Source organism: Oryx dammah, unplaced genomic scaffold, assembly GCF_014754425.2.
Source record: "Oryx dammah isolate SB20612 unplaced genomic scaffold, SCBI_Odam_1.1 HiC_scaffold_13, whole genome shotgun sequence".
NCBI classification, from domain to species: Eukaryota; Metazoa; Chordata; class Mammalia; order Artiodactyla; family Bovidae; genus Oryx; species Oryx dammah.
In genome coordinates, this window is record NW_024070197.1 from 14,676,415 (window position 1) to 14,689,674 (window position 13,260).

The following is a 13,260-nucleotide window of genomic DNA, read 5'->3' on the forward strand; positions in this document are numbered from 1 at the left end:
CTGGAGTGGGTTGCCATTTCCTCCTCCAGAGGACCTTCCCAGAGGGGTAGAGGGGAGCTGAAACCTCTGGCCTACCCTGGGGTAGGCAGGAACTTGGCTGATCAAATACTGACCTACTTCTGCTCAGTGGATACACAGTCCTTGCTCTAAGCTTCTGAGTGTCCACACTCTTCTGGTCACTTTGACCCTACTCCCAGCCCCCTGATCCTGCTCACCATCAGCAGGCAACAGAGTCAGCCTCCCAGACCCAATCCCCACACCCCAGCCCATGGAGGTACTGTCTAGTCATGCCCACATCATGATTGATAGAGACTTTAAATAACACCCTGTCCGCCTTTGCACCCATTTTTCTGACTCTCATGACCACTCCTCACATCGTCCTGCCACACGGGGTCAACTATCACCAATGGGTCCACCATGTAGGTGGAGCCCTGAATATCCTCGACCGACTTCAGCACAGGCTGTGTCCACTGGAGTAACCAAGAGAAGGACCAGCATGTTCCTGGGTTGAGCAAGAGTTTCATCTGCATCTTGTTGACCCGCAGTCTCGTGGGAAGGAAAGGAGCCCAGAGAGCTGCCTTGTGTGTGTGGCAAAGTTCATTACTGTTCGTTCATTAAGTATTCCCCGTACATCTCTTGGTGCATAAACTCTGCCACATTGAACTTGGATGGGATTTCCTTTATCTGGTGAAATGAGGTCTAAACTTATGCATGCCATGCATTTTCCCCTGTTTCTTCATATGTCAGGAAAGAGTCCCCATTAGCTCCCATTTCTACATGACTGTTATGGTCAGGGATGGGCATGTTGTATCAGCAGGAAAATAATAACCTTTTAATTTTAAGTTCTTGAGATGTTCAGATTATTTATTACAGCCTAGCCCCACCCTGACCTCCACAGAACATGACTTCCTACCAGGCCTTGAGCAAGTAACCTGCCCACCCAGCCAGCCTCGCTTGTTTTGCTTCTGATTCTATTGTGGTGATGGTTAGTTGCTAAGCTGTGTCCAACTCTTCACAACCCCATGGTCCTCTGTCCATGGGATTTTCCAGGGAGAATGATTCAACACTGAGACAGTGACTATTTTTTAAGCAATCAAAGGAGGAAGACAATTTGATCCTCTTGACAAGAGCTGAAAAGGTTATTGAGAATACTCAGTGTAATATCTTGGTTAAAATTTTAAAAAGAATTTACTGTAAAATATGGAGGAAAAAAAATTTCCTAAGTTTGATTTACAGTTGAGAAAAATATATGGTAGACTAGCCATAAAATATCTGGAATAGGCAATAGCCAGCACTCAGCTTCATAGAAAAAATAAAAATATTCTCCTTAAAGTTAGGACTTGGACAAGATTGCTCACTATCAGTGCTATTGCTTCACATGATTCCAGAAGTGCTAGTCCTTGATATTAGGGAAAACATGACATGTGACCTTAACATAAGAAACAATTAAGTCAAAATATCATCATTTATAGCTGCTAACATCAGTTATTAGGAAAATCCAAGAGAATAAAATGAAACATTGTTAGGTATAAAAGTAATATAGGGAATTTGTTCAATTATAACAGAAATACACACCCCAAAAGATGAGTGGATTTCTGATATACTTAGTAAGACAATTTGAAATGCCTTTAGAAGAGTGCTCTGGACTGAAGCCTGTGCTCCCAAAATTTATATGTTGCAGTCCTGATGCCCACCACGGTATTTTAACAAGGGATCTGGGAGGTAATTAGGTTTAAATTAGTTCATTAGGGTGGGGTCTCCCTGAGAGGAGAGCGTTCTTAGAAGAAGTGAGACCACGGTCCCCAGGCTGCAAGCGAGTCCACAGCAAGATAGCAGCCGTGTGCAAACCAGGAAGAGACCTCACCAGAACCTGACCATGCTGGCTCCCTGATCGCAGACTTGTGGCTTCCAGAACTGTGAGAAAATAAATTTCTTTTGTTTAAGCCACCCAGTTTATGGCACTTTGTTACAGCAGCCCACAGCTGAGCTGACGAAGAGGTCCTACAAAAAATAGCCACAATCTTCTCTCGTGTTTCTTAGGAATAAATTTAGCAAAAAATATGCAAAACCTAGTTTTAGAAAAGTTCAAGATGCCACCAGTGGTACAAGGACTAAATGAACACACTATCTTTTATGCTGCTGCTGCTGCTTAGGACATATCAAAAATGGGCTTCAGGTGGTGCTCATGGTAAAGAATCCGTCTGCCAATGCAGGAAACATGAGACACCTGTTAGATCCCTGGGTCCTGGGTCGGGAAGATCTGGAGAATGACATGGCAATCCACTCTAGTCTTCCTGCCAGAAGAATCCCATGGACAGAGGAGCCTTGCAGGCTACAGTCCATAGGGTCACCAGAGTCAGACATGACTTAGCGACTAAACCATTACTATCAAAAATGGAGATTTGGCAAAGCATCAGCATCAAAATACAAATTTAGATTAATCCTAGTAGCATCCCAGTGGGATATTTTGGGACTTTGACAAAATAATTCTAAAATACACTCAAGAAAAATAAAATGTGTTACAAAAAAAAAAGGAAGAGTAATGTCCCCTAGAAAACACTAAAATATATGTACAAGTATAATATTAATAATTCAAAGAATATTATATAGCTGAAAAAGACAGATTGGAAAATCAGTGTGAATATGGATTATTACCAAAAAAAAAGAACCCCAAAACAGAAATAGACCTGAGGAGGATAACCACTTCAAATATGATGAATTTCAAGTCAGTGGCTAAAACTGAATTATTTCATAAGTGATGAACACAGAATAACCCTAGGAATGCATATTGAATCAGGGTTAACCTAGGACTGAATATTCCTCACATTTCTGTGCCTTAAGTATCTCATATATCTCACTCTAGTCTTGCATGTATTTTTAAATATGAAATCAGCTAACAAGAAACAAATTAAGGAGCTTTCTTTCTTTTTCTTCCTTTCTGTTCCCTTCCTTTCTTGTTACTTTTAATTAAGTCACCTACCTATTATCTGTTTACCTACCCACCACCTACCTTTGTGTGTGAGCAAATATTAACAGAACCAGTAAAGGACATCCTCTGTAGTGCTAACAGGTCAGGTTTAGTGGTGAATTACGGACAATTTTCACCTTTACTTCATACCTCATTTTTTGTATGAAAATGAGAGAAATGTCGTTATTTAATTTTGAAAGGAAAGTTGTAAACGCCTTTCCCCATTCTTGCCACATGGCAGGTGCTCAGTACTGGATCCTTGGTTTGTCTGTTCTCTGTGTGCAAGTATGTTTCTCTCCCTCTCACTTTATCTCCATCACTGACTGAGTCTCCGTCTTCCTTCCCCATCCTACCTCATCCCTATCCTTCCCCCTCACACTATTCTTATCTCTGAAGATGTCTTGCTTTCTCTTCCCTTTAGACTCCTCATCTTTTCCCAAACTGTTCACACAGGGTTTGGAATTGGATCAAGAGAGAGAGTCACATACAGAGTGGGAGTGAGCAGACATTCCCACGGGGGAGAAAGAGCATGACTTCCTTATGGAGAATGAATGAAGACTTGTGGCTTCTTGAACTTGCCCTGCGCATCCAGGAAGCGGCCAGGGTAGAAGGCATCTGGCTTCTCAAAGTGGCGTGGGTCGTGGAGGGCAGAACTCAGGATGGAGTACACAGTAATGCCCTAAGAGGACGTCAAAGACAAATGGGCCCAAATGGCCACCAACAAAGAGTGGCTGAATCCTCAGCAGATGAGGAGCTTCACCTACTGTGTGGCTCTACAGTTGCTGGCAGGAATGTTGAAACAATTCTGCCCTATTTGGTCAATAGTGTCCCATCCCTCCAGGTATCCTCACCAACCACCCTGATTCCTCAGCCCCAAGACCCCGGGTCTTCTTTATGATCTGTCCACTGAAAGGTTCACATCTGACTCAACAGAGCCCTATAAGAAGCTGACTCCAGGACTGGGGCCTGAATATAATCGGGTGGGTGCTGTTCACTGGGCAATTTGATACTGTTCATTGGGCAAATTAATACATTATATCAACTTGATACACAAATATCAGGTGTATCTAGATGCACCTGATCACCTAGATAACTGGATGAAACACCTAGAAACACCAATACTCAGCAACATAATCTAGGATGAAGATAAGAGTTAGAACATAGGCATTGACCTGAAAGACATATCTACAGAGTATGGTTATATTTCAAAATGAAAGCCACACACACAAATTGCAAATTGTATTGGTATGGACATAAAGACCAGAGGGGAAGTTGACATGAATGCTGGGCACATAAATTGCACAGTAACAGATGCAGTGGGGACCAATCATTGTGCATATAGGTATATATAAACATATGGGTTCATATAAAGGAGAGATTAGAACACAGATTATAAAACCAGTCAACTGTATAACAAGTTTCAATAAGTACATGGTACTTTTTTCAGCAAACAGGTCCTTTTTTTACCTTTACATCTTGTAAAGGTAAAAAAAAAAAGAACAAAAGGGAGAGGACTTTTCTCTTTCTAAAATCTCCCTCCCTCCCACAAAAATCTGGAAATAAGAATTCTTCTTATAGTCACGAACCAGACATGAACCACAAGACTGGAGGTGGCCAGCACCTTCCAACCAATATTCTCTGGCCCTTCTGGTCTCACCTTTGGGAGATAATATCCCCGGAAGTGAGTGTCCCTGATGGCAGAGTGGGGTAGACCAAATGGGACAGAGACACTGGGTCTCCGAATCTCACAGATGACGGCATCTGTATAAGGCATATTTACCCGCTCTTCCGGTGCTGGGAGACGGGGTGCACCATTACTCTGTCGGCTTGTGCCTGGACTTCCTCTGAGAATGGTTAGGGTGGGAGGAAGTTATGTCAATAAATATCCATACCAGTGGACTCAACCAAGTGACCCAAAAAGGACCTGCAGCCTGATGGGAGGATCTTGTAAATTCTTTACTAAAGATGTTAGGCTACCATTCCTTCTTAATGAAAGCATCAAAAAGGAAGTTAGAAGCTTCTTTGAGTGAAGTCTTGTGTGGTGTTTCCACTCTAGTTACAACATGAGGATGACTTGGATAAAGATGGGTGGGTGGAAATTCATTCAACACTTCAGGATGTGTTTTTTTTTTTTCTTTTCAGCTAAAAATGAGTTGCAGGTAAAACTGGTGTCATCTCTTTTTGTCCCACTCACATGCTATGTAATTTTATATATGTCATTCCCCACTCTGGCCTTAAATTCATTCTCGTGAAATAACATGTCTGACCAGGTGAGAGCATCTCCAAGTCTGATCTGCAGACCATTAACTTGAATGGAGGGGCTCTTAAATTAGTTGTAAATGGGCAATTTACAGACTAGTAAATGGGCAATTTACAGACTGGAACAGACTGGTTCCAGATAGGAAAAGGAGTACATCAAGGCTGTATATTGTCACCCTGCTTATTTAACTTATATGCAGAGTACATCATGAGAAACGCTGGGCTGGAAGAAGCACAAGCTGGAATCAAGATTGCCGGCAGAAATATCAATAACCTCAGATATGCAAATAACACCACCCTTATGGCAGAAAGTGAAGAGGAACTAAAAAGCCTCTTGATGAAAGTGAAAGTGGAGAGTGAAAAATTGGCTTAAAGCTCAACATTCAGAAAACGAAGATCATGGCATCCAGTCCCATCACTCCATGGGAAATAGGTGGAGAAACAGTGAAAACACTATCAGACTTTATTTTGGGGGGCTCCAACATCACTGCAGATGGTGACTGCAGCCATGAAATTAAAAGATGCTTACTCCTTGGAAGGAAAGTTATGACCAACCTAGATAGCATATTCAAAAGCAGAGACATTACTTTGCCAACAAAGCTCCATCTAGTCAAGGCTATGGTTTTTCCAGTGGTCATGTATGGATGTGACAGTTGGACTGTGAAGAAAGCTGAGCACTGAAGAATTGATGCTTTTGAACTGTGGTGTTGGAGAAGACTCTTGAGAGTCCCTTGGACTGCAAGGAGATCCAACCAGTCCATTCTGAAGGTGATCAGCCCTGGGATTTCTTTGGAGGGAATGGTGCTAAAGCTGAAACTCCAGTACTTTGGCCACCTCATGCGAAGAGTTGACTCATTGGAAAAGACTTTGATGCTGGGAGGGATTGTGGGCAGGAGGAGAAGGGGACGACAGAGGATGAGATGGCTAGATGGCATCACTGACTCGATGGACGCGAGTCTCACTGAACTCTGGGAAGATGGTGATGAACAGAGAGGCCTGGCATGCTGCAATTGATGGGGTTGGACACGACTGAGCGACTGAACTTAACTGAACTGAAATGGGCAATATACTTCAAAAAGTCAAATTTTTTTGTCAAACTCAAAAACCATGTACTTTCGTAGACTGGCAAAATCCACTTCAAATGCTTTGTGCTTTTATTATAAGTCCCAATAGATGTGATTTTTTATTTTTCAGACTACTCAGGACAAAAGTTATCTGTCTTAGCCCATCAGACAACCACCTTCCCGTACGGCCTCAGGGACACACACCCCTCCATCATCCCCACCTCCCATAAGCCCAGCTCACCTGAAGACATCGGGATTTTTAAGAAGGAGTAGAAACCCATAGCTGAGAGTGGCGCTGGAGGTCTCTGTGCCAGCAATGAGCAGTGAGAGCACCGTGTTACGGAGATTTTTCTGGTGAAACTCACTCTCAGGATCTGAGCGCTCCTAGAGACAGTGATGGGCGCTTCCTAAGGTCTCGCCTTGCAAAGATTTCACTTTTTAGGGTCTTCTTCCTTCTCTACCAGCACCATGTTCCTCTGTGCCCATCATTCTTTTTCCTGATCTGTTTTTCTCTAGCCAAGGCAAATAAGATACTAAGAGGGTGAGCTCTGGAGCCAAAGCTCTGGATTTCAAACTTAGGTCCTACCATGTACTAACTGTGTATCTTTGTGCAAGAAATAAAAATTCTATGTGCTTAGTTCATCATGTGTATTGTCATGATATAATGTATAATAAGCTCAATGGGCTTCCCTAGTAGCTCAGATGGTAAAAAATCTGCCTGCAATGCAGGAGACCCGGGTTTGACCCCTGGGTCAGGAAGATCCTCTGGAGAAGGAAATGGCGACGCACTCCAGTATTCTTGCCTGGAGACTTCCAATCTGAGGAGCCTGGCAGGCTACCGTCCATGGGATCACAAAGAGTTGGACACAACTGAACGACTAACACTTTTACTTTCCAGCCCAGTGAATGTAGAGTTTAAATTGCTGACATTGTTGTTCTTGTGTTGTTGTTCTCCTGTCTTTGGGTGTCGTTGCACTCCTGTTTGGCCCTTGCAGCTGACATTCCAGGGATGCGAATGAAGACATTTAACAACTGGTACGGCACTTGCCAAGCTTCCCTGGTAGCTCAGCTGGTAAAGAATCTGCCTGCAATGCAGGAGAGCCCCCTTGGGTTCCTGGGTAGGGAAGATCCCCTGGAGAAGGGATAGGCTCCCACTCCAGTATTCTTGGGCTTCCCTGGTGGCTCAGCTGATAGAGAATCTGCCTGCGAGGCTGGAGGCCTGGGTTGGGAAGATTCCCGCTGGAGGAGGGCATGGCAACCCACTCCAGTGTTCTTGCCTGGAGAAGCCCCATGGACAGAGAGCCTGGTGGGCTGCAGTCCATGGAGTCACAAAGGGTTGGACACGACTGAGCCACTAAACACAGCACAGCACATGGCACATGCCCGACCAATCAGAACAGACATTGGTGTCTATCATCTGAATATAGGAGGAGCCCAACCAATCAGAACAGACATTGGTCTCTATCATCTGAATATACGAGGAGCCTGACCAATCAGAACAGACTTGACTGTCGGAATTGGGGAAGAAGGGAGCTGTGTCTCAGAGAAAGCTTACTGGACACATGTTAACTGCTTAATTAGCAGCTCTTCAAAGGCTGCTGGGAGGAAGGCTTGGGGAGGCATAGGAAAAAATGGTGGGGGACTGTGGATCTTGGCTTTCTTCTAATCCTTAGGGAAATATTTCAACATTTAAAAAACATGTAATCACATCCAAAGATATTAGTTCAATGTCAGTACAGTTTCCATCACTCCATTTCCCATCCCCAAAGCCATCTGGGCCAGGTCTTGCCTTGTCCATCTGAAGCAGGAAGGAATCCTTGAAGTCCTTAGGGCCACTGGGATCCAGCATCTTCTGGTGCCTCTCCATGTTCTCAGTGATAAAGTCTTTCACCTCTTGAATCATGCTGTACAAGCACATGCGTGTGCCAGGAAAGTGTTTTCAAGACGCCCGGGGAGATTTCAAACTCCTACAGGGTGGCAGACAAGGCCCCATTATACTCGCTGGACTGGTTCTGTGAGTGCTGATGTTCTGAGCTGCACATATAGCAACATCCAAAGGCTATTATTTACCCTGAAGACTTGGAGGGTGTGGCTCCCACCTGAGCACACTCACACACACATACTCACACACATACACTGACACTCACACACACATACACACAGTGCTGCGTGGACCTCTGCATCCAGCCCCAGTCACTGTCTCATCTGCTGAGGTTTCTTCTCTCAAAGGCCATCCTTGTCCAAGGCCTGATTCTGACACCCAGACTGACGGATGGCTTCACCTGGGAGGGGTCAGGGCTTGGAGTGCGCACATAAAACTGATCTCTCGATGCCTTCTGCCTCTGGTGATCAGGACAGAAATCATCTGACCTCTTCCCAGGGTCTGCCCGCCTTGATTCCTGGCCCACCGTGGAATCTTTAGCCTCACCTGGCTATAGACGGAGCTGGCAGTGACAGAGCCCTCATTCATTAAGTGTAGCAGCTGTAAAAATTGAGGGTCCTGGTAATTAAAGTGCGCGTCGAAGACAATGGAGGAGATGATGTTCGCAGTGATGGAGTGAAAGAGGAAGTGGGGGTCCAGGTAGGCCCCCGAGGAGGAGAGGTCTGTCATGGGAGTCCCCTGCAGTGTCCTTCTAGGAGACTGACCTGACTGGTGCCAGCCTAGCTTGTTTGAGGGTTTTCCTCTTTTCTTCTTTGCTTTCATTGTCCCTCTCTGTCTCCCCTTTTCTCTCTAGGAATGTCCACATCTGTGTCTCTTGTAGTTTTTCTTGCTCTCTGTCTTGGGCTGACTTTCTCTGGTCTTACCTTTGACTCTTTATTTCAGACTCACCCCTTCTTCTCTGTTCTCTCTCCAACTCCCCATCTACCCTCATGGCCTTTCTCCTTGACCTCACTGGCATTCCATGTTCCTCTGACTCTGTATCTCTCTACCTTTATCTTTGTACGGCTTTTTCTTGCAGCTTCTGCTCCCGGACTCACTCATTCAATTCAGTGGCCTCAGCATCTCTCTGTCTCTTGTTTTCTCTCTGCCTCTGGTCTCTTGTGCTTCTGGCTGCTTTCTCTGCCTGTTTCTCTCTCTGCCTCTGCTGGTCTCACTTTGTCTCTCTCTCTACCATCTTCTGTTTTTCTGTCTATTCCTGTCTATCCCTTCTCTCTATTCCTGAACCTGTCTCTGCATCTCTCTCTCCCTCTCTCTCTCACCCCATCTCACCCCCACCTCCACCCAGCCCACGCTCACCCAGCTCCTCCACCAGACACTGAGCCCCCTCCTTGATTCGTTCCTCAATACTCCACTTCCCCACCCCAAAGTCCTTCATGGCGGTCACAGAGAATTGCTGTAGAACCTTCCAAGATATTCCACTGGCAAACCCACACCCGATGGTGGGGCGTGGAAGAAAGGTTTTGAAGGCACATGGGATAGTCCCTCCCCCTCTCCCTAATCCTCACCCTCGTCCCCCCCCCCACCTGTTCCCTGGAAAACAGGGTCAGTGACGGCAACGTGCCCTCGGCCAGAGAACGCCACAGCCTGATCCACCAGGACCTCCCTCATCGCCTCGAACCCTCACAGGATGACAGCGGGCCGAGACCCCAGGTAGACAGTAAAGACATCCCCGTATTTCTCTCGCAGCTGTGGGGGCAGAGTCCAGGTCTCACTCTCTGACTCAGGAGAAGGATCTCCACCTCACCCCTGCATCACACCTCCCAGCTAGCCTACCCTGCAGGCTGCAGCCCCATCAGGGAAGAGCAGAGGCTGGAACTCTGTGGTCTCCTCCAAGCCTCACATATATCACCTGACCCCCAGCATCCTCCTCTCTTGGCTTTTCCAAGAGCCCTCCCAGCTTTGCTTTTAAGAATTACAGAGACTCCCCACATCCAAGCTATAGAATCTCTCCTCAACGCACACAGGACCACAGCTCAAAGTCTCAATTCTGTCAGAATCTCTCTCTCCAGAGGAAACCCTCCTACACTGCTGGTATAGCCCCTATGGGGCAGCCACCATAGAGAATAGAATGGATGTTCCTCAAAAATACTAAAAATAGAGTTTCCGTATGACCCAGCCATCCCACTCCTAGGCATATGTCTGGAGAAAACCATAATTCAAAAAGACACATGCACCCCAGTGTTCATCGCAGCACTATTTACAAAAGCCAGGACGTGGAAGCAAGCTAAATGTCCATCGATAGAGGAGTGGATAAAAAGGTATGGCCCATATATCCAATGGACAATCACCCAGCATGAAAGAGAATGAAGTGACGCCGTTTGCACTGACACAGATGGACGTGGGACTGGCAAACCGAGTGAAGGAAGGCAGATGGAAAAGGCAAATATGTGGTGTCTCATGTACGTGGAATCTAAAAAAATGGTACCAGAAAGCCTATCTAGAAACAGTAATTGAGTCACAGATGTAGAAAACAAACTTATTTACCTAGGAGGAAAGTGGGGAAGGGTAACTTGGGAGACTGGTTTGACATATACTCAGGCTAATATACAAAATAGGTAACTGATAAGAACTTACTGCATAACACAGAGAAGTCTGCTCAGTTCTCTGTAATGACCTACATGGGGATGGAGTGGATATATATGTGTGTGTGTGTGTGTGTCTGACTCACTTTGCTGCACCAGAAACCAACACGCCGTTAGAAATCAACTATACTCCCGTAAAAAAGTAATTAAAATTGTGAAACAGAAATTGTCACAAATACAAAAAAACAAACTTAAGGTAACCAAGGATAAAAGAAGGGAGGGATTACTTGGGAGACTGGGATTAACACATGTACATTAATATACATAAAATAGATAACTAATAAAAATTTACTGTACAGCACAGGGAACTCTACTCAATACTCTACAGTGACTTATATGAGAAAAGAATCTTAGAGTGTTCGTGTGTTAGTCACTGAGTCATGTCCAACTATTTGTGATCCCATGGACTGTAGCCCACCAGGCTCCTCTGTCTCTGGGATTTTCCAGGCAAGAATATTGGAGTGGATTGCCATTCCCTTCTCCAGGGGAATCTCTCAACCCAGGGATTGAACCTGGGTCTCCCACATTGCAGGCAGATTCTTTACTGTCTGAGCCATTAGGGAAGCCCATAAAAAGAGTGGATATATCTGCATGAATAATTGATTCACTTTGCTAGCCAGCAGAGACTAACAAAGCATTCTAAATCAACTAGACTCCAACATACAGTGATTAGAGAAATAAGACAGGACTTCCCTGTGGTACAGTGGATAAGAATCCTCCTGCCACTGCAGGGGACACGGGTTTGATCCCTGGACTGAGAGGATCCCACAAGCTACAGAGCAGCCAAGTCCATGCACCATAACCACTGAAGTCCACATGCCCAGAGCCCGTTCCCCTCAACAAGAGAAGCCCCCACAACGCGGAGCCCACACACCTCAGCTAGAGAGGAGCCCCTGCTCTCTGCAACTAAAGAGAGCCCACAAGCAGCCTCAAGACTCAGCGCGACCAAAAATAAAAAAAAATTTATTTAAAAAAAGAAGGCCTTAAGGAGCAACACTTTCACTGCACCTTCCAAAGTGCTAATGATCATTATCTATCCTTACTATGACTACTTTTTGAAAACCCATTTGGCACTTGTTATTAAACTGTACGGGGAACTGTGTTAAAAGTATTTTTTTTTAAATAAAAGACTCTTGCACCCTAATGTTGATTGCAGCACTGTTCGCAATAAGGAAGAAACAGAAGCAATGTACTTGTCCATTGACAGAGGCTTGGGTAAGAAGATATGGTGTATGTATACAGTGAAATATTACTTAGCCATAAAAAAGAACAAAATAATGCCATTCGCAGCAACATGGATGGACCCAGATTATCAAACGAAGTGAAGTAAGAAAGAGAACAAGTATCTTACGATGTTGTCAATATGTGGAATACAGTTTTTTAAAATGATACAAATGAACTTATTTCCAAAACAGAAACAAAGTCACAGATGTAGAAAACAACGTTATGGTTACTGAGTAGAAGATATAAGGCAGGGAGGCGGGACAGGGTAAATTAGGAGTTTGGGATTAACATACACACCCATCTATATATTAATATAAAACAGATAATCAACAAGGACCTCTATACAGCAGGGAACTCTACTCAATATTCTGTAATAACCTATATGGGCAAAGAATTTGAAAAGAGTGAATATATGTATATGTTTAGCTGAATCACTTCTCTGTACATCTGAGACTAACACAAGAGTGTAAATCAACTATGCTCCAATAAACTATTTTAATTTTTTTAAAAAAGGTACTTCTCTCTTCACTCAACCCATCCTCCACTCCTTCTCATAGGAATTCTGGTAGCTTCTCTATCCCATATCTAGGGCCAGATCATGGCTGGAAGAAGACAGCTCCCAAGGGAGTCTGGGGAATCCCATCCAAAGTTGACCTGCCTCCCCCAGCTCCCTTGCTAACTGGGAGCTGTTTCCCATTCACCCCACCTCTTGCTTTCCACCCCCTGGTGCCCCTTCCATCTCACCGCCTGCAATGACTTGAGTAAATCCTTGGGGTTCATTTGCAAAATGTTTCCTGGGAAGGGCAGAGGCCAAGGTCCAGTGGGGAGGCAGCCCCGGGAGGCAGGGCAGCCCCAGAGGAGCAGGAGGCCAATGAAGAGAATGAGCAGCAGGATGGCAGAGAGAGCCATGGTCCATGCCTGCCTTCCGTCTGACATTCCTCTAAAAGTTTAGGTGTCTCTGTTCTTTGTTTTGATGGGTGTGGAGGTTGTGCCAGGATCCTGTCTTGGCAGAACTCCTGCTAACTCTCCAAAGACAACAGAGAGCCCAAAGTTTGCAGGGGTTGCAGAGGCCACGAAGTTTTATCATCTCAGCAGACCCCAAGCCAGCTCCCCAAGGGCCTCTGATGGGCTGGAGTTGTCTTGGTGGGCGATGCCATTGAACAGAGAGCACGTCCCCCATGGAAGAGGGGTGGTGCCAGCTGAAGGAACTTGTGGAGGCTG

At 45.1% G+C, this 13,260-nt stretch overlaps 1 protein-coding gene across 1 annotated transcript in view; it reads right to left on the reverse strand.

Annotated features, from left to right (window-relative positions):
• The window catches only part of LOC120873272 (cytochrome P450 2B4-like), a 13,948-nt gene extending 992 nt beyond the window's left edge, over positions 1 to 12,956 (reverse strand). The window contains 9 exon segments of the mRNA XM_040254085.1: positions 3,518 to 3,647; positions 4,626 to 4,824; positions 6,533 to 6,675; positions 8,081 to 8,230; positions 8,232 to 8,258; positions 8,720 to 8,895; positions 9,530 to 9,672; positions 9,762 to 9,919; positions 12,784 to 12,956. Coding sequence (XP_040110019.1) covers positions 3,518 to 3,647; positions 4,626 to 4,824; positions 6,533 to 6,675; positions 8,081 to 8,230; positions 8,232 to 8,258; positions 8,720 to 8,895; positions 9,530 to 9,672; positions 9,762 to 9,919; positions 12,784 to 12,948 — 1,291 coding nt within the window. The 5' untranslated portion in view covers positions 12,949 to 12,956.
• Positions 12,957 to 13,260: the final 304 nt, after the last annotated feature.